At 43.9% G+C, this 20,914-nt stretch overlaps 1 protein-coding gene across 3 annotated transcripts in view; it reads right to left on the reverse strand.

The window, feature by feature from the left end:
* Positions 1-18,452, reverse strand: part of RUSC2 (RUN and SH3 domain containing 2) — a 69,300-nt gene extending 50,848 nt beyond the window's left edge. For 2 of the 3 annotated variants that reach the window (XM_040421191.1, XM_040421189.1), the window contains exons 1-2: positions 18,288-18,452; positions 7,497-9,488 (exon numbers count right to left, since the gene is read on the reverse strand). In XM_040421191.1, coding sequence (XP_040277125.1) covers positions 7,497-9,402 — 1,906 coding nt within the window. In that variant the 5' untranslated portion in view covers positions 9,403-9,488; positions 18,288-18,452. Of the gene's footprint in view, positions 1-7,496; positions 9,489-10,873; positions 10,983-18,287 lie in introns of those variants that run through there. The other variant, XM_040421190.1, reaches the window with a different exon arrangement.
* Positions 18,453-20,914: the final 2,462 nt, after the last annotated feature.

The raw sequence follows: 20,914 nt of genomic DNA on the forward strand, positions 1-20,914 counted from the left end.
AGAGCAGTATTATAGTAGTTATATTCTTGTACATAGTAGCAGTATTATAGTAGTTATATTCTTGTACATAGGAGGCAGTATTATAGTAGTTATATTCTTGTACATAGGAGCAGTATTATAGTAGTTATAATCTTGTACATAGGAGCAGTATTATAGTAGTTATATTCTTGTACATAGGAGCAGTATTATAGTAGTTATATTCTTGTACATAGGAGGCAGTATTATAGTAGTTATATTCTTGTACATAGGAGCAGTATTATAGTAGTTATATTCTTGTACATAGGAGGCAGTATTATAGTAGTTATATTCTTGTACATAGGAGGCAGTATTATAGTAGTTATATTCGTGTACATAGGTGGCAGTATTATAGTAGTTATATTCTTAACCAAATTTATTTTTATTCAAAGTAAGTAAGGCATATCAATCGATCACAAACCATCGTAGCATCACTGGTAAGGCAAAGTCACAAATCGGTTATGGAAGTGACCACAAATGCATGTCAGTGCAACACATGTTGTACAAAATGATACATCAAATGTGACAGACAATAAGAATCAAATATAACACAAATAAGAGGAAAAGAGAGGGAAAGGAAGGGAAAGGAAAGGGGGGGGGGGGTAGGGGAGTTTTCCCCAACTCCATCAGGGGAACTTCCTATATGTCTTCCAGGGCGACCAGATTTTCAGAAAGCGGGAACGCGTGCAAGATTCCCAGTGGGCCAGCTCTTCAAACCTGTAGATCTGATCCACCTTATCCCTCCACATCGAAACAGTGGGAGGTTCAGTATCCTTCCAAAGCAGCGGGATGAGCAGTCTCGCCGCCGTGATGAGCATAGTAGGAAGATCAGATCTACAGGGGGAAAGCGAGTCATTAGGGCACCAAAGCAGAATCAGTTTAGGATCCAGCTTAACCTGCTTAGCACACACCTCATTTATCAGAGCTTCTATACTGGTCCAGAACGCTTTAATCTTTTCACAGTGCCACCAAATGTGTGACAGAGAGCCTACGTCTTTTCTACACCTCCAGCACTCACTTGGGAAATCTGCATTAAGCCTATGCAAGAACTCCGGGGACTTGTACCATCTCGTGAGCAGCTTATACGAGTTTTCTTGTACCTTAATACAGCGGCTAAAGCCGTGAGAGTGTGTAAGGACAAAAGCCCTTTCCGGGTCTGTAAGGTGGATGGACAATTCCCTTTCCCATGAAGAAAGGAAATGTAGCTCAGGAGGGGAGGCTGAGAGTAACTCCTTATATATAGTAGACAGCGGTTTAGGGATCCTATGGGCATCTGATAGTCTCTTAGACAGCCAAGAGGGGGTTCCAGAGGTGGTGGGGGGTGGTAGCTTAATCATCTTAATTTCCTTCTGCAGGGCAAAACTCTGTAGGAAGGAAGCTTTTTTGACTTTAGGGTCATTCAAGACCGTGGACCAATCCAGGGACCCATCCGGGGACCTAATCTCACTTAAAGGGATCTCGGCCAAAAGAGGCCAGATACCTGAGGGCTTCTCGGCTTCCGGATGGACATAAAACTGTAAAGAGGAAAGCGGAGTACCCGGTATGGGAAACTCAAGTGTTCTATCCTTAAACTGCTTGGCCCACTCAACAAACATACCCTTCCATAGGAGTGGCAAAGAGGAACCACCCGGAGAACAAGGGGACAGCCCCCAGAGAATCCGCTTCATTCTAGTGGAGAGCAGAGAGCGCTCAAGACACACATATGGAGCACTATAAGTGCTATTGAGGAGGGATAGACCTCTAAATAGTTGAAAGGCCACATAGTAGGAACGTATGTCGGGCAGACCAAAGCCGCCAAACCTCCTCTCTCTGGTCAGCTCCGAATAAGCAATTCTGGAGGGTTTACTTCCCCACAAAAAGAGGGAGAAAACTCTGCGGATGTCTACAAAAAATGAGTGCGGCAGCCAGATAGGCAACACCTGCAGAAGGTACAAAAATTTAGGAGCTATAAAGGTCTTGAGGTAGTTCCTCTTGCCACACCAGGAAATAAACGGCAGTCTAATAGAGTGCAGCTGCCTCCTAACTGAGGACAATAAGGGGGCATAATTCAGAGCAAATAAGTCCTTCGCCTGAGCCGGGACGTGCACTCCCAGAAATACTATGTCTTTTGTAGCCCAGTGAAAGGGGGTAGTAATCTGAAGGGCCTCTTTAACCGATTCTGGACAAGTAACGTTTAGGGCCATTGACTTGCTATAGTTGATTTTAAAGTTTGACACATAGCCAAACTCCTCAAAAAGAGACAAAAGCCTAGGGAAGGATGTTTCGGGATTGGAGGTCATGATAAGTAGGTCATCTGCAAATGCGGCTGTCAAGTGGGTCCGAGAATCAATGGTCAAGCCCCTAACCGCAGGATCCTGCCGGATCTTACACAGCAAAGTCTCCATCACTATGACAAACAGAGATGGGGAGAGAGGACATCCCTGCCTCGTCCCATTGGATATGGAAAAGGAGGGAGAAAGCGTACCATTTATTTTGAGTTTGGCGGACGGGGCTGAGTACAGAGTGAAGATCGCAGATATAAACGAATCTGGGAAACCAAACCTCGACAGGGCCCGCAACATATAATGCCAACCGACCCTGTCGAAGGCCTTCTCCGCGTCCGTGCTCAGCAAAGCCAGAGGCGTAGAGGAGCTTCTAGCCCAATCCATAAGGTGGAGCAAACGTATCGTGTTTTCACAGCCCTGTCTGCCACGCACAAACCCCACTTGCTCGCTATCAATAAGATCCGGCAGGATCAGCTGTATTCGCTGCGCCAGAATCTTGGCCCACCACTTGACATCCGCATTCAGCAGTGAAATCGGGCGATAACTGCCACAGTGGAGGGGGTCTTTGTTTTCTTTATGGATTATAGTTATGTGGGCCTCTAACGTTTGGGGGGGTAGAGAACCTCCAGACAGGAGGAAATTACAGAGTGCCTGAAAATGAGGAGTCAAAACGTCTTTGAAGGTCTTGTAATACGATATAGGGAGTCCATCCGGGCCTGGACTTTTACCTGAAGGAATGGAGGAAAGGACCTTGCCAATTTCCTCTCTTGATACAGGGGCGACTAGTTGGGAAGCTTGTAGGGGACTAACAGAGGGCAGCTTCAGAGTGGACAGGAACTCATCTGTGGCTTGCTCAATAGAGGCTGAACCAGGACGGTCTGGAGTGGGGAGGTTATATAGATCCGCATAAAAAGCACTAAACGCTTTTGCTATATCGTGAGTCGACTTGTGCTTATTGCCTTTCGCATCTAGAATAGCAGGGATAAATGAATCCGCGTGGCGTTGCTTAGCCATGGCAGACATCAGTTTATTCCCTTTGTTCCCATGAGCATAAGCTTTAAACCTGGAGCGGAATATAAGTTTCGCTGATTTGGCGTTGAGCAAGTTTTTCAGTCCCGTCCTGGCCTCCGCTAATTCAGCAGCCACAGCCTGAGCCTGGGTTTGCTTATGGGTCAGTTCAAGACTCGCTATGCGGGACAACAGGTCGTCTACAGCCTTGGAGCGCAACTTTTTAACATGCGAGCCCAGGGAAATTAATTCTCCTCTAACCACCGCCTTATGAGTCTCCCACAAGATGGAGGGAGAGGGAGGAGGGTCGCCCACAGCATTAAGAGAGAAGAATTCAGACATAATCCGGGAGATTCTAGCTGCATTGGTAGGGTCGGAGATCAATGTGTCGTTAAGACGCCATATTCTCTCTCGTTTAGGAAGAGCTGTCATAGACACTCGGAGAAATACTGGGGCGTGATCAGAAAGCGTAATGTTCCCAATCCTCGTGTCTACCACCTGAGAAATATGGGGGGAGGATAAAAACAAGTAGTCCAACCTATGGAAGGATTTTTTAGCGTTTGAATAAAACGTATAATCCCTACCAGAGGGATGCATAGTGCGCCACACATCAATAACCCGCAACTTCTTCAGCGCAGTCTTCAGACGTCGCAGAAGTTTGTGGGATAACTCAGATCTCTGAGAGGACGAGTCAGGGTCAGGCTCCATAGTCACATTAAAGTCACCTCCTAATATAAGCATGCCCTCACTAAAAGCCCGTAATTGCTCAAGAGTCCGAACGAGCCAGGGGATCTGACCCCTATTAGGGGCATATAAATTAGCCAGGGTAACAGGCGCGTCAGCGATGTGCCCCCTAACGAATAAGAAGCGACCATCAGTGTCCGCAAGGACAGCGGAGTGTTTGAAGGGTAGGCGCTTGTGGACGGCCACGCTGACACCCCTGCTAGCCGAGGCAAAAGAGCTATGAAACCATTGTGGGAATGCGTTTTGGGACAATTTCGGGATCTTCCCTGATTTAAAATGAGTTTCTTGGAGGAATACAACGGAGGCTTCATCTTTCAGTAACAAAGAGAGCACCTGAGACCGCTTACATGGCTCGTTCAGACCCTTGGCATTCAGTGAGGCAACTACAACAGAGGCCATAGTGAAGACAGAGGAGGCCTGTCGGCCCAGAGCAAGAGGACATCCAGTCTGGAAAGCCACGGACGGAGTAAGGAGAAGAAAGGGAGGAAGGAGGACAAAGGGAAAGTCAAAAGAAAAATAAAAGACATAACAAATGAGACAGTAACACAACCCAAATAACAAAGAATGTCTCCCCATGGACAGGGAGCGCGTGACCCCACCCAGCATCTGATATGATGGAGATCCTTTTTCATAGCGGCGGACAGCCGGGATCTATCAGAGGGGGGCTCCTGTGGGGCCACCGGGGGTGAGGGAGAGGACATAATCAGTAACATAACTGACAACAGTGCAGACATATAACCCCCGCATAACTAACAGTGCGTTCAGTGCTCTAATGCACAGCTCGTAACCTGCATCTCATGCAGGCAAGGTAGTAAAGCATAGGGTCAGGCCCAAAACCCATGAGAACGGGGCAGTGGGCCAAGACCTAAAATAAGTCCAAAACCAATGGACAAACGATGAAGATTCAGCTCAGACAGAGCCAGACAGAGTTCCTACGTCCTGGGACCCAGCAAAGTCACAGAACATTGAACTCAGTGAAGAGTGAACAAAAGCGCCTTCAGCGCCTCCCGGAACAGAGTCAGGTAACAGGTGCTTGCGACCGGCCTTTTCCTTGTTTCCCAGCTCTGGAAGGTGAAACTTGCTGCCACGAATCTATACCCGGAGGGGTAGGCAGGGGATCCCCTTGATCAGCCGGCATCCACGAGGGAACTGTGATGGGTTCAATCCCAAGAGGGCCCCAAATAGCTTTCAGGTCACCCGGGGTCCGCACCGTATACTGCCTCCCGTTTTTCAAGATGGCCAGACCGAAGGGATAGAGCCATCGGAATGGCGTAGCTGTGGCTTTAAGGGCCCCTAGGAGCGGCTTCACGATGCGCCTCTTGGCTAAGGTGGAGGGGGCCAGATCCTGAAAGAATAGGACTGGGGTCTCACCATACATGATGCGGTCGGCCTCCCTTCCCGCCTTGAGCAGTGCAGCAGTGTCCACGTAGCTTAATATGCCGCAAACAACATCCCGCGGCGGCTCACCAGGTTTTGGCTTGGGCCTTAAGGCCCTGTGGATGCGCTCGATCACAATCGGAGCTGCTCTCTCAGCTCCCAGCAGGGAGGAGAAAATTTCGCATGCGACTGAATGAAGCGCGTCAATCGCAATATTTTCGGGTAGGCCGCGGATGCGAATATTTCGCCGCCGGCTCCGGTTCTCCTGATCCTCTATGCGCATCAGCGCGTCGTTTAGCAAGTCTCTGTGGGTTTGCAGGGCTGCACGGGTCTTACCCTCATGCACCAGGATGGCTTCCTGTGCTAGCTCCAGGGACTCCACACGATTCCCAATCTGCCGCAGGTCTCCTTTTATCTCCTCCAAGTCCTTTTTAAGAGGTGCAAGAGCAGATTCCAGGATGTCCCTGAGATCTGTTTTGGAGAGTGAGGAGCTTGTTCGCAGTGGTCTGCAATCTGATACATCAGAAGTGCTTCCTGCCTCTGAACCTTCCTCTGCTTCTGAGAGCTGCCGCGCCCTCCTGGTTGTTGTAGCAGCAGCAGGAGTCCTGGACTGTTTCTTGAGGTATTTATCCATCTCCGGTTGCCTGGAACGGGCCCCTGTCGGCTCTGGTGTCTCAGGGTGTCGATCCTTGCCTGATTTCCCCATTGGCACTGAGTAAATAGCTAATAAAAGGGGCTATAATAGCTGCCAGGGAGAGGAGCTCAGGAACAAGCAACCATTCAGCTCCAAGGTCAGGCTCCGCCCCCCTATAGTAGTTATATTCTTGTACATAGGAGGCAGTATTATAGTAGTTATATTATTGTACATAGGGGGCAGTATTATAGTAGTTATATTCTTGTACATAGGAGGCAGTATTATAGTAGTTATATTATTGTACATAGGAGCAGTATTATAGTAGTTATATTATTGTACATAGGAGCAGTATTATAGTAGTTATATTCTTGTACATAGGGGGCAGTATTATAGTAGTTATATTCTTGTACATAGGAGGCAGTATTATAGTAGTTATATTATTGTACATAGGAGCAGTATTATAGTAGTTATATTATTGTACATAGGAGCAGTATTATAGTAGTTATATTCTTGTACATAGGAGCAGTATTATAGTAGTTATATTCTTGTACATAGGGGGCAGTATTATAGTGGTTATATTCTTGTACATAGGAGGAGTATTATAGTAGATATATTCTTGTATATAGGAGGCAGTATTATAGTAGTTATATTCTTGTACATAGGAGCAGTATTATAGTAGTTATATTCTTGTATATAGGGGGAAGTATTATAGTAGTTATATTTTTGTACATAGGAGCAGTATTATAGTAGTTATATTCTTGTAGATAGGAGCAGTATTATAGTAGTTATATTCTTGTACATAGGAGGCAGTATTATAGTAGTTATATTCTTGTACATAGGAGGCAGTATTATAGTAGATATATTCTTGTACATAGGAGGCAGTATTATAGTAGTTATATTCTTGTACATAGGAGGCAGTATTATAGTAGTTATACTCTTGTACGTAGGAATCAGTATTATAGTATTTATATTCTTGTACATAGGGGCAGTATTATAGTAGGTATATTCTTGTACTTAGGAGGCAGTATTATAGCAGTTACGGTACATTCTTATACATGAGGTTGTATTATAGTAGCTATATTCTTGTACACAGGAGCATTATTATAGTAGTTACATTCTTCTACATGGGGGTAGTATTATAGTAGCTATATTCTAGTACATAGGGGCATTATTATAATCATTGTACAAAGAAGATAGTATTTTATAGTAAAATATTCTTGTACATAGGAGACAGTATTATAGTAGTTATATTGTAGCACATAGGAGTAGTATTATAGTAGCTAAATTCTTGTACATAGATGGCAATATTATGGTAATTATATCCTTGTACATAGGAGCAGTATTATAGTAGTAGTGACTCAAAGCTAATTATTAGAAAGATAAGAAATCTTAGCATACTGTTAACCTCTAATTTGCAACAGAAAAGCAAAATATATCTTCATATTTCCACTTACCATCACCTTTTACTCTTGGGTCTCTTTGAAGGAAGTTAAGCCCAGAACCTCCAGCATCCAGGGCATTGCATTTCAATGTCTGATCAATACTAGCTTCGGTAGTTGCACATGCTTGGTTAGTACTAGATGTGGGCTTTGAAGTTGTGGCCTTAGTATCAACATCGTCACTTGAGCAACCTTCACAAGTACGGCTCATGCAGTGTAAAAATGACATAGGTGGAAGGCTATGACTACGAAACTCTCCATGTTCATAAGTTCTACTACCATCCCGATGATACTCTGGAATTGGCGAGAACTCCAAGGAAGAATCTCCACTGGATCTTAATGGTGGACTGGATCCATTCTTTTTTCTGCTCTTGGCTAATTCCAAAAATGATGTTACCCTCTTATGAGGTGAGCCCTGGGTATGGACTACTTGACCTTCACTTAATTTGACAGGACAGCTCATCATACGCTCTAAAGACCCTAGTCGATTGGAAGGACTTTTGTCCAAGCTGCGATCATAACTTCGAGACCGTTGTCTACCTGTATTAAAGTTTGGTGGTGACACATTTACATAGACTTGACCCTCAATTGTGTCTGACTTCGATCTTTCTATTAGGGGTTTGGGGTCATTTGTGTCTGAACTGGACTGTGGCTGTTGAAAAAGGAAATACTCGGTTGGCTGCACTGGGCTTCCCTTTGTATGGTCATCCGAGCAGCTGGTAATTGAAGAACCAGCAGGGCTAGGAGAAGACTGAGATGACAAGTCGCATGTGACCAATTTATAATAATTTTGAGTAGCCACAACTAGCCTTGCTTGGCTTTGGAAACATGAAGTTAGTTCTGAACTTTCTCCATTACATGGCACTGAGTCACAATTAAGATGGTAAGAGTTACAGTTGGCATCCAGCTCAGGAGAAGACGAGTGATGGTGGCAACTACATGGCTTGCCTGAAGCTTCTTGAACATGTGAGTCGCAAGACATCTTGGATTCTGTGGGTGAACTTTGCAGATCAAGGTAGAAAGCTCCTGTGTCTGGATGACTGCAAAATGAAGAGTCACATGAGAGACTCCCAGAATTTAGATTGGATCTAGGTTGTCCATTCATCTTGTTATACAATGCACTGAAATTAACAAGGATCCCATCTGAACTATTGCATGAGGAGTCACTCACATAGCTCACCTGCTGGTCCATTTCTGACTGGCTTGAGGCACTGTAGCACCTGCAGTGCCTTAGTGAATCTGAACCATTGCAGGTGCACTCTCTGCTTTGGAGAAAGTCCTGGTTTCCTAAATCTGAGCTCTCATTCCAATCCAGGGTGAAGCTAGGACCACCATGATGATTCCAAGACTGGTCCTCAATAATTGAAGACCCTGGGTTGCCATTTGTACCTTTCTGCAAATGATCAGGTGAAGTCTTCTCTTCTTGCCCATCCATAAGTCCAGACCTTCCCGTCAATATCCATGGCTTCACAACAGGTGGATTATCATGAAGATGGAAAGGAGGCAAGGACAGATCTTGAAACTGAAATCCTGTTTTTGGTCCACCTAAAGCAGTATGGAGATGGAAGGACTTTTCCCCTTCCCTTCCACTTGATGTGTTATTTTCATCTTCATCGTTTGGAAGGAATGGGTTATGTCGCTTTCTAGTGATTGGTCCCTGCCAATCTTCTTCCTTTTTGCTCCCCCTTTCTTTTGTTGATGGTTCAGAAGTTTGGATTAAACTGCTGTAGACCAATGAGTCAGCCTGTGATAGGTCCCGTTCTGGTAGAGAAGTAGTTCTCGTAATTCCAAGGTCATTCTTGCTGTATGGGTGGGATCTGTTGGAGGTTGGACAGCGTTGCCTATCTGGTACTTGGCAGTGCACCAGTGGGATATGATGTACTATTAAGGTTTCTCCAGCTAGCTTGGGTGGATTATCCATAGTGAGGTTGGTCTCCTTTTAGGACATTGGGTACTCTCACCGTCTCGAGGTTGGAGAAAGGTTTTACATATTATTTGAGAAGATACCTGGGGGAAGAAAAATAATAAATGGATGTTACTAACACTTATCTCAAGAGATAATAAATTTTACAATAGTATCGTCTTTACGGTCTTTTGCATTGTGGTATAAGCTTTGCAACCCGAGTCGTAACTGGGTTTTTCTTCACCCAGTTTAAAGTTTCAGCTTGTAACTCTAGACATGTATTTAAATATACTTGCAATGCAAATTGGCTTGTTGGCAGCCCCTATGGCACTTAGGGCACTATCAAACTCAAGGTCCTCCAGCTGTTGCAAAACTACAACTCTCAGCATGCCCTGATAGCTGTAGGATATCCAGACATGATGATGGGAGTTGTAGTTTTGCAACAGCTGGAGGGCCATGAGTTCGACATCCTCGCATAAGATATTTCCTTCCAGCCTCACCTACAACCCTTGTCCCTTGCTACATCCCTACGATCTCTCTCTTTGTGTGTGTTTGTGTGTGTGTGTATATATATATATATATATATATATATAATCAAATAGAAAGCAGGACTGCACTCCAAAATGTGATGAAAAAATCAAAGCTGTTTATTCACCCATGTTATGGCAAAGTTTGCGACGTTTCAGCTCTTGCGAGCCTTTCTCGAGAAAGGCTCGCAAGAGCTGAAACGTCGCAAACTTTGCCATAACATGGGTGAATAAACAGCTTTGATTTTTTCATCACATTTTGGAGTGCAGTCCTGCTTTCTATTTGATTATACTATTGGGGATTGCCGTTGCCCCCTTTTGGACATTGCACCCGCTTGTCAGGTTGGTGCTCCCGTAGGACTTTCTTTTTTTTTTTTTATATATATATATATATATATATATATAAAAAATGCTTGTGCGTTTGTGATTATTGGAGTAGTCACCTTAGTGTATTGTGACCTAAATTACAAACATAAAATATGCTTATAGAATCCACTGATTGTCAATGCATACTTTCGGGAACTCTTCATTTGGACAACCATAACAATTAAGCACAATCGTTTATCTATATGGCCCCGTAAAGATGTGACATTGACTGCAGCCCCAGATAAACTGGCACCTGGGGCACACACCGATCACACCCTGGCACTGAATATATACTATTACACATGCCACCCAACATACTTCAGTGAAATCTAAGAGACCAGTGCACAAAAACAATGCACTAGTGTCCTACAAAGGTTAAGCACTGAGGTTTGAGCCGGTTACTCATCTTGAGAAGGCTTACATTGCATCTTGTCAAAATTCGTATCCCCAAGCATCCTCTAAATGTTAAGAGTTACAAAAGTTCAATGCATAACTCCCTAATGTAGCATAAAATATCTGAAATCAGTTTTACCAAGACAATGCAACCACAAATATTTAACAAGTGCTATAGATCATCATCTCGTGCAGTAACTCACCCGTGCTGGGGCAAGAGCCCGGCTGCTCGTGTGACATACATGACAAGTGGAAACTAATTAAGGACCCTCAGCCAAGAATAGATCATGACAACAGCAAACAGGCTTCTTCTGTCCGGCTGAACAACTGACTGGGAGGGAGATAGGAGGAGATAACACAACCAGAAACCAGAACTGGTGGATACACCCAGCTATCCAAAACAGAGGTAGAAGGAGACCCAAAATGAGAAAAGAAGGGGACGACCCATCAAAATATATAGACTAAAAGATCAACTAAGCTATTTACCAGGACGGAAAATAAGAAAATCTCACAGTCAATAGCCAAGAATGGTAGATATTCCCCATGGGGCTACAGACGAGGACACAAATGAATAATTGGGTGCAACTGCCAGGGTAGCATGCAAAGTTATGGGGCCCAGAATCCATGAGGGCCCACATGAACATCCTCACTCTCTCCTTGACAAAATTGTAGTTCCCCTGGAGAAGCGAGTCCTGCACAATTTCTTACCATCTAGTAGCAAAGGGGATGAGAACAATGAGAGGTTGGGCTCCTGATCTCCATAAGATCCACAGCAGCTACAAGGTCTGCTTCTATGGTACATACACCCCTGCCCTAATGATACAATCTCAAATATTGACAAGGATGAGACAGAAGAAGACCCAAAGGCTGGTGGAATTCAGGACACTTACTAGAAGTAAATCCATCAGCTCTACTAACCAGAACAGAGGATGGAACTAAGACCAAAGCTATGAGCCTAGACAAGTCAACATGGAGTGATATACAGTATATCTGAGAAGAAACATTAGAAGCAAGTTTCTAAGGTATATCTAGTCTAGCTGACTTGGTGACCAGAAGGTGTAAACTAGAAGAAGGAAATTCTGAGGGACAGAGGCAAGCAGATACATCCAACTAGTTTTCTGACCAAGATACACCTTTCTGTACTCACCTCCAAAACTAGGTGACTAAAGAAAGTACTGCATACCACAATTAGAGTAGGAAACCCTGAAAACTGAAAGAGATAGATAGACCCAACTGTGTTATTAAGGGTACCTGGAATAGGCACCCATCAGAGCTTCTGCCTCAGTGGCAGGTGGACCCTAACCCCAAACGAGAGACCACCAAATCATGGCCCAGACTAATATATACACCTTTCTACACCAGACTGACCAGGACTGAGAAAGTAATAGACCCTGGTGTCAATGATACCTAAGACTGGTGGCTGCCTAGCAGATAAACCCAACTGAGCACCTCTCCAAGATGGGTGTACAGGGCAAATAGATTCACCCACCTGAGTTGGTAACCAGGACATCTCTTCATGAGAACATAAGGGCTATTTCAGGTATAGAGAGAAACCACTGAGGAGCACAGGTTGAAGTAACGCACAGTAGGAAATTAGTGAAGTGATGGGACAAAAATCTGACACCTGTCTATACACGTCAGACATATGAGCCATGATGTGACTCATTACAGCCAGGTTAATCACCCGTACAGCTATGTCTGGTATTGTGATATCCTCAGCTACTTATGCAATTCATAGTTCATCCAAAGAAATTGGAAATGGATCAGTTACAACAGCTTATCTAAGCTCTTGATATCCAGGGGAGCAGATAGTTCTTACTACAACAGATTACTGTAAAGGTAATACTCGTCAGAATACAAAAATCCACAGAAAACTCTGTGCAGACACTGAACAAGCAGGGGATGCTGGGAAATCTCTGCTCTGCAGCTTGGACCCAGAATCATTTGTCACTTTTTACCCTCTCTCAGATCGTAACCTGAGGTGGACAGCTAATACCTACCACAAAAATTCCACTTGCATCAGGGTAACAGGGAGAATATTGAGATTTGAGTGGAGAAAACATAATTGTGACTACACCCCAGACACATTTCTCACCTATATCTATTATATATGCATTTTTAATTGAAAATTCAATAACAGACTGTAACAATTGAGATGACTATTGAATTAAAGTCATTAATTGTATTTCAACTGATTTTTCCATTCATTGAACTGTGGGTTTATTGTGTACAGTGTCTGCACCAGTGAATACACCGCTCCAGAGCCCTGTGTCTATTGGATTGTAAGACATAGATCCCATATAGTATACGTCTGACATTCACATCTCCAGGTAACAAACTTTCTGGAACGGAAGTACGGGACGAAACCCCACGGAAGCACTCAGTAGTGCTTCCGTAGGGTTCCGTTCCATGCTTCCGTTCCGCATCTCTGGATTTGCGGACCCATTCAAGTGAACGGGTCCGCATCCGTGATGCGGAATGCCCACGGAACGGCACCCGTGTATTGCGGATCCGCAATACGGCAACGGGAAGCACATGTTCGTGTGCAGGGGGCCTAAGACTATAACCAGGGGCAAATTGGCCATAGACCCTACAGGGAAATTTCCCAGTGGGCCAATGCCCGGAGGCCACCCAAGCACCCCTGATGGCCGCAGACCAGGTACATAATCATCTGATGCTCAACTGCTGGACTCCTGAACTGAACTGTATTACCATCCTCAGGACGATGATACAGCTTCAGGGAGCATTCACAGGTCCACAAATTGAGGATCCGCAAAACACGGATACCGGCCATGTGCGTTCCGCATTTTGCGGACCGCACCTGGCCGGCGCTATATAGAGAATGCCTATTCTTGTCCGCAACCGCGGACAAGAGTAGGACATGCTCTATCTTTTTTGCGGGGCCACGGAACGGAACAACGGATGCGGACAGCACACAGTGTGCTGTCCACATCTTTTGCGGCCCCATTGAAATAAATGGGTCGACACCCGTTCCGCAAATTTGCAGAACGGATGCGGATTATACTGTGGAGAGAGCGGCAGTATTTTGTGCTGCACTATGGTATTGCAGGCCAGGCTTGTCTACTTCTCTTGTCCCTGCCTACTTACGTTGACCCGTCTTCAATCTATTTAGTCCCACCTACAATATGGGGACACTTTTATTAACTTTTTTCCAGGGCTAGTCTAAAGGGTTTCTGTCATCAGAAAAATGGGTATTAACCTGGCGGACATTAGCGATGTGCTAACGTCAGCTGAACATAACTATATTAGTCCCATGTCATTATGTTCCGCCGTTATTTAGAAAAACAAATTTTTATAATATGCAAATAAGCCTCAAGGAGCAGGGGGGGTGCCTGTGCCAAATACTGAACGGGACGGCGCAGGCACGAGATTTCCCTGGCAGACAGGAGACCAACGCTGGCCTGACCCTGTCAATCAAGTGTAGAAGGGGCGTGGAAAGAGGTAAGTCAACGGAGCCTCTAGGAGCAGGTGCAACGCACCCCCCTGCTCCTAGAGGCTCATTTGCATATTATAAAAGTTCGTTTTTCTAAATAACGGTGGCACATAGTGACATGGGACTAATTTAGTTATGTTTAGCTGACATTAGCACATCGCTGTCAGCCAGGTTAATACCCATTTTTCTGATGACAGAAACCCTTTAAGTTCCCAATCCACCCCTGACTATAATACTGCTCTTATGTAAGAGACTATGACTACTATAATACTGCTCCTATGTACAAGAATATAACTACTATAATACTGCCTCCTATGTACAAGAATATAACTGCTATAATACTGCCTGCTATGTACAAGAATATAACTACCATAATACTGCCTCCTATGTACAAGAATATAACTACTATAATACTGCCTCCTATGTACAGGAATATAACTACTATAATACTGTCCCTATGTACAGGAATATAACTACTATAGTACTGCTGCTATGTACAAGAATATAACTACTATAATACTGCTCCTATGTACAAGAATATAACTACTATAATACTGCCTCCTATGTACAGGAATATAACTACTATAATACTGTCTCCTATATACAAGAATATAACTACTATAATACTGCTCCTATGTACAAGAATATAACTACTATAATACTGCCTCCTATGTACAAGAATATAACTACTATAATACTGTCTCCTATGTACAAGAATATAACTACTATAATACTGCTCCTATGTACAAGAATATAACTACTATAATACTGCTCCTATGTACAAGAATATAACTACTATAATACTGCCTCCTATGTACAAGAATATTATTACTATAATACTGCCTCCTATGTACAAGAATATAACTACTATAATACTGCCTCCTATGTACAGGAATATAACTACTATAATACTGCCTCCTATGTACAGGAATATAACTACTATAATACTGCCTCCTATGTACAAGAATATAACTACTATAATACTGCTCCTATGTACAAGAATATAACTACTATAATACTGCTCCTATGTACAAGAATATAACTACTATAATACTGCCTCCTATGTACAAGAATATAACTACTATAATACTGCTCCTATGTACAAGAATATAACTACTATAATACTGCTCCGATGTACAAGAATATAACTACTATAATACTGCCTCCTATGTACAAGAATATAACTACTATAATACTGCCTCCTATGTACAAGAATATAACTACTATAATACTGCTCCGATGTACAAGAATATAACTACTATAATACTGCGTCGATAGGAACAGTACTACTTCCTGCTTTGTGTCGGTGTGTCATATATACATGTGTTTATACATAATATAGGAATCTACAGATGGAAATGCTAAGACTCATGCAAGTTCCTTGGAAATTATATCATCCGCCCTGCCCGTAATAACTTCCAGTACGTGCCGTATGGTGTGTCTAGGATATTCCACTGTTATGTCTGCTGACAACTAGATTTAATATGGGGATTTTTTTGTATACAGATGAAGGTCATGATAAAGTTCCAGTTGTCCACCCCCTAATAACCCTGAAGCCCCAGTAGTCTGCCCTGTGTCCAGGAACTGAAGTCCAGATAAGTAATGGAGTGACTAGTATGAGGTGTTCACTAAATAGGCATAACGTAAAGCTCATCCACTCTGTAAACTCTATAAGGTGTAAAGTAGAACTGGCTTAGTTGCCCATAGCAACCAATCAGATTCCACCTTTCATTTTTCATAGCTCCTTTGGAAAATGAAGAGTGGAATCTCATTGGTTGCTATGGGCAACTAAGCCAGTTCTCCTTTACACCAGTTTTGATAAATCTCCCCCTATGAGCATGTTCTCATGGTTAATTTTTTGTCAGAACCTGTGTGAGTCATCCATGGAAATCTGTGCTGAGTTCATATGCTAACACGTACTTGGAAATAAAACCCAAATTTGGGCCTCATTTATCAAAACTGCCTGAGAGTAAAACTGTCTTAGTTACCCCTAGCAACCAATCAGAGCTCAGCTTTCATTTTTCCAAAGCCCTTTAGGAAATGAAAGCTGAGCTCTGATTGGTTGCTATGGGAAACTAAGACAGTTTTAATAAATGAAGCCCAAATATTTGACCGTGCAGATGAGCACTCGCCACATGAAAGAAACACACTTGGTTCCATGTTGATAAGTGGCCCCAGTGGTTTATGCAAATGAATTCCTAGGTGCAACGAGGACGTTGCCATTGCACCTCATTGTACTATTTCATGGCCAGGCGTGAGTATGTCTACACTGTCGGGCCCTGTCAGTCGAAGCGGGGGGGAGGTGCGGCTGGCACAGAAACTGACTGGAGATTCGGTACAGCAAAGTGCAAAGGCAACGCCCTCGTTGCACTTTGGGGCTCATTTGCATAAACTACAAAAGCTTATTCCTCCAAACTGGGGCCACATATCAACATGGGGCCAAATGTATTTCTTTCATCTGACAACGTCCCATCTGTACAGTCAAAAGGTTTTATTTCCAGGCATGGGATGACAGATTCACTTTAAGTCTGCATTGCGGGCTAAAAACAGCTGCCATGTCAGGTCTTCAGGCGGCTTCTGTACAGAAAGTAGTCACCTGCGGATTAGCCCCATTGGAATGATAAGCCTCGCAGGGTCAGCCTTATTTTCTGCCTTGGATTCCACTGTTGTTTTTTTTTAGTTGGAAAAATCTACCATTTGAACAAGGCCTTAAAAGGTTTTTTTCACTGCTGTTTTCATGTATTTTTTATCTTAGTAGTTTAGGAATAAAAATGATTGCATGGAAACAATCAGCAAGCAGGTTAGCTGGTGCTGGATCGCAATATGGCTTCATTATAATTGCAGACTGAATATCCATTGCATTATCCTATAAAATGTAATATTCATGAGTAGAAAATTAGAACACATTAGAGGGAGATTTATCAAAACTGGTGTAAAGTAGAACTGGCTTAGTTGCCCATAGCAACCAATCAGATTCCACCTTTCATTTGTCAGAGCTTCTTTGGAAAATGAAAGGTGGAACCTGATTGGTTGCTATGGGAAACTAAGCCAGTTCTAAACCCACTGAATCTATTGATTAGAGAAGGTGAAAAATAGCAGCACAACCAACATGTGCTGACCATGTAGCTGTCAATAAGTGGAGCTTGTCTTTACTGGTTTCGGACCTTTACTGGTTTATGCTGATCTAAATTACTGGGAGTGTCTAGCTCTGTCACAGATCACTGGTCGGAGGGCGAATTTCACCCTCATCTTGCGGGTTGTTTCCCATCTCTCCACATTAGAGGACTACTCTGCTCATCTCTTGTGTCACCCAGGGTGAAGCAGAGGGGATAATCATCATCCCATGCTCAAGAAATGAAATATTAATTAGATACATGATCTGCGACTATCATGTGACCCAGGCCTATCGCTGCCTCATATGTACACGCAATAGGGGGACATATAGGGTTAATTTAAAGAGGATCAGTCGGAGAAAGTGACTGTAATAGACCAGGAAACAGGGATGTATGTGACCATGGGGGATCCATAATATCTATATGATAGATAGATAGATAGATAGATAGATAGATAGATAGATAGATAGATAATAGATATATATATAGATAGATAGATTAAAGAAAGATAGATAGATAGATAAATAAATAGATAGATTGATGGATATAGTAGATAGATAGATAGATAGATAGATAGATAGATAATAGATAGATAGATAGATAGATAGATAGATAGATAGATAGATAGATAGATAGATAGATGATAGATGATGACAGGGGTCTACAGTAGCACATTGCAGTGACACAGGACAATGTGTGGCCCTCCCTCTGTACAGGGGCAGCTCCGGTGCTCAGGCCTCTGCGTATCTCCCATATACAGAGCGCAGCATCCCCACCACACAGACAATGACAGGCCGGAGAGATGCAGAGCGGGTGTCACATCCCCAGCCCTATACCTATAGATATACACATATACACACATATACACACATACACATACACACACACAGAACATGAACCCGCCCATGGCTGCTCCCGCACTCAGGCTGCACTCCCTGCAGGCGCACATCCATTTCTCCGCCGCCGCACAAGGTGACACACAGACAGCGCACACACAATGGAGACCCAGCCTGTTCTCAGGGTGACAGCCCGCATCCCTCCCGCACTCACCCAGCTCCGCTCTCCTTAACATGGCATCCCATTCCTGGCAGCGCTCGCACATCACAGCCCTGCCAGTGCAGCTGGCCTGACGTCAGCACTGCCTCTGCCCAGAGAGAGGCGCCACCACTGTGGGTCCAGGCAGCAGAGAGGAGGGAGAAGCTGCAAGGTAGCAGGGATGTGAAGGCAGAGGAGGAGGGGGGTGGAGGAAGGGTGGGAAGAAGAGGCTGGATTAACCCCTTACTTGATTGCTCTGCATGCCCATTTCATGCCCCCCCCGACACCGCGTCTTGCAAATCGAGCCTCTAATGCCAGCTGCTATTTACAAATTGCACTCTGTATAATTAGGGTGTAGATTGTGTGGAGTCTCCATAGGGAGTGTGAAATGCTACCAGAAGGGCTGACAGCTCACTGAGGGGGATGGGCTCCATAACAGGAGGATGCTGTATCACAGGATGCTTCATGTCTCATGCATGGACCCAGGAGCTGACGCTCTAACCTTGCTTAGTGGACAGTATTACACATGATGGGCCGTTGGAAAAATAATAAAGAATATAAAAAAAAAAAACACATGATGGACTTAGGGTACTTTCACACTAGCGTTATTCTTTTCCGGTACTGAAATCCGGTAAAGGGGCTCAATACTGCAAAAAAACGCATCAGTTTTGTCCTAATACATTCTGAATGGAAAGCAGTCCGTTCAGTATGCATCAGGATGTCTTCCGTTCCGTCCCTTGTACGGTATTTGACGGACAAAATCCCGGAACACTACCACACTTTCCGGATCCGGCATTAATTTCCATAGAGATGTATTAATACCGGATCCGGTACCAAGTGTTCTGGAAATTGCCGCGTTGCCGGATCCGGTTTTCAGGTCTGCGCCGGGACATAGGAGGAGCTATTTTTGCGTTGGATCCGCAATACACCCGGCCGCTACCCCCATAGAACTGCCTATTCTTGTCTGCAATTGCGGACAAGAATAGGACATGTTCTATTTTTTTCCGGAGCCGCGGACCAGAAGATCGGGGGCGCACTCCAGAAATGCGGATGCGGATATCACACTGTGCTGTCCGCATCCATTCCTGCCCCATAGAGAATGAATGGGTCCACACCCGATCCGCAATTTGCAGAACGGATGTGGACCCATTCTGCGGACGTGTGAATGGACACACCAGAACATGAAATCACAATGACGGCCTAAGATACACCAGACAGTATTGCACATTGTTAGCTTGGATACAGCAGCTTAGAAGTCACACATGATAGGTTAAGTTACAGCAGCCCAACAGACCGTATCACACATTATAGGCTTAGATACACACAGCTCATCAGACAGCATCACTAATGATGGCCTAAGATACACCAGCTCATCAGACAATATTGCACATTATTGGCTTAGATACAGCAGCTAAACGACCAGTAACACACATTATTGGATGAGATACAGCAGCTTCGCTAGGAAGCACCAGCTCATCAGACAGTATTGCACATTATCAGCTTAGATACAGCAGCTTAACAGTCACATATGATAAGATTACTTACAGCAGCTCAGTAGACAGTATCACACATTATATACATAGCTCAGAAGACAGTATCACACATTATAGTGTTAGATACACACAGCTCAGCAGACAGTATTGCACATTATAAGCTTAGATACAGCAGCTCAACAGTCACATATGAGAGGATTAGCTACAGCATCTCAGCAGGCAGTATCACACATTATAGGCTTAGATACACAGCTCAGCAGACAGTATCACAGAAGATTGCATTAGATACACCAATTGATCAAACAGTATCACACATTATCTGCTTAGATACAGCAGACAGTAGAAGACATGACTGGATTAGATACAACAGTTCAGCAGACGGTATGACACATAACAGGCTTATATACACTCAGCAGGCAGTATCACATATGAGGTTTAGATACACTAGCTCAGAAACACAATATTACGTGATAGGCTTATATGTACCTGTTTAGCAGACAGTATCATATTTGATCGGCTTAGAAATACGCGGCAGATAATTGAAGCTTAGATACAATGGCTCTGCAACACAGTATTGGAGATAATAGGCTTGGATACACCAGTTTAGCAGAAGGTATCACACATGATAAAACCTGCAGTATATACTGTAGCTTCAAGGGACCAACCAGTTTGTTGGCCATCATTGTATTTATTAATGGGATTTTCCAGGCTCCGGATATTGCTGGACTGTCCTCAGGATAGGTTATCAATATCTGATCGGTGGGGGTCCGACACCCGGGATCCCCGCTCTGTTCATAAACTTCTAGCAGGAATAATAAAGGAATGGCACATGATAGAGTCATAAGAAGAGATGTTCCAGAAATGTTCTCACATGGGGAATGCAGGTAGCTGCTGAAACAGTCCTGTCAGGAGCGGGGACGGGTCCTGTTTACTGATACTGTGCAGTAACATACATAATAGGAAGAGAGAACTGAGAAGAGGAGAATGAGGGAATCGGGTAAATACTGAGAACTGCACCCATCAGGTAGAACTGAGATAGACAATATCATAAAGTGTTTATTACACAGGGAGCAGTACCGTGCATATAACTAATCCTAGTATGTATTAAGGGGAACATTTATCAAACCAGATACGTATGGTTTTTGGTGT

The sequence above is a fragment of the Bufo bufo genome, chromosome 2, assembly GCF_905171765.1.
Source record: "Bufo bufo chromosome 2, aBufBuf1.1, whole genome shotgun sequence".
Taxonomy (NCBI): domain Eukaryota; kingdom Metazoa; phylum Chordata; class Amphibia; order Anura; family Bufonidae; genus Bufo; species Bufo bufo.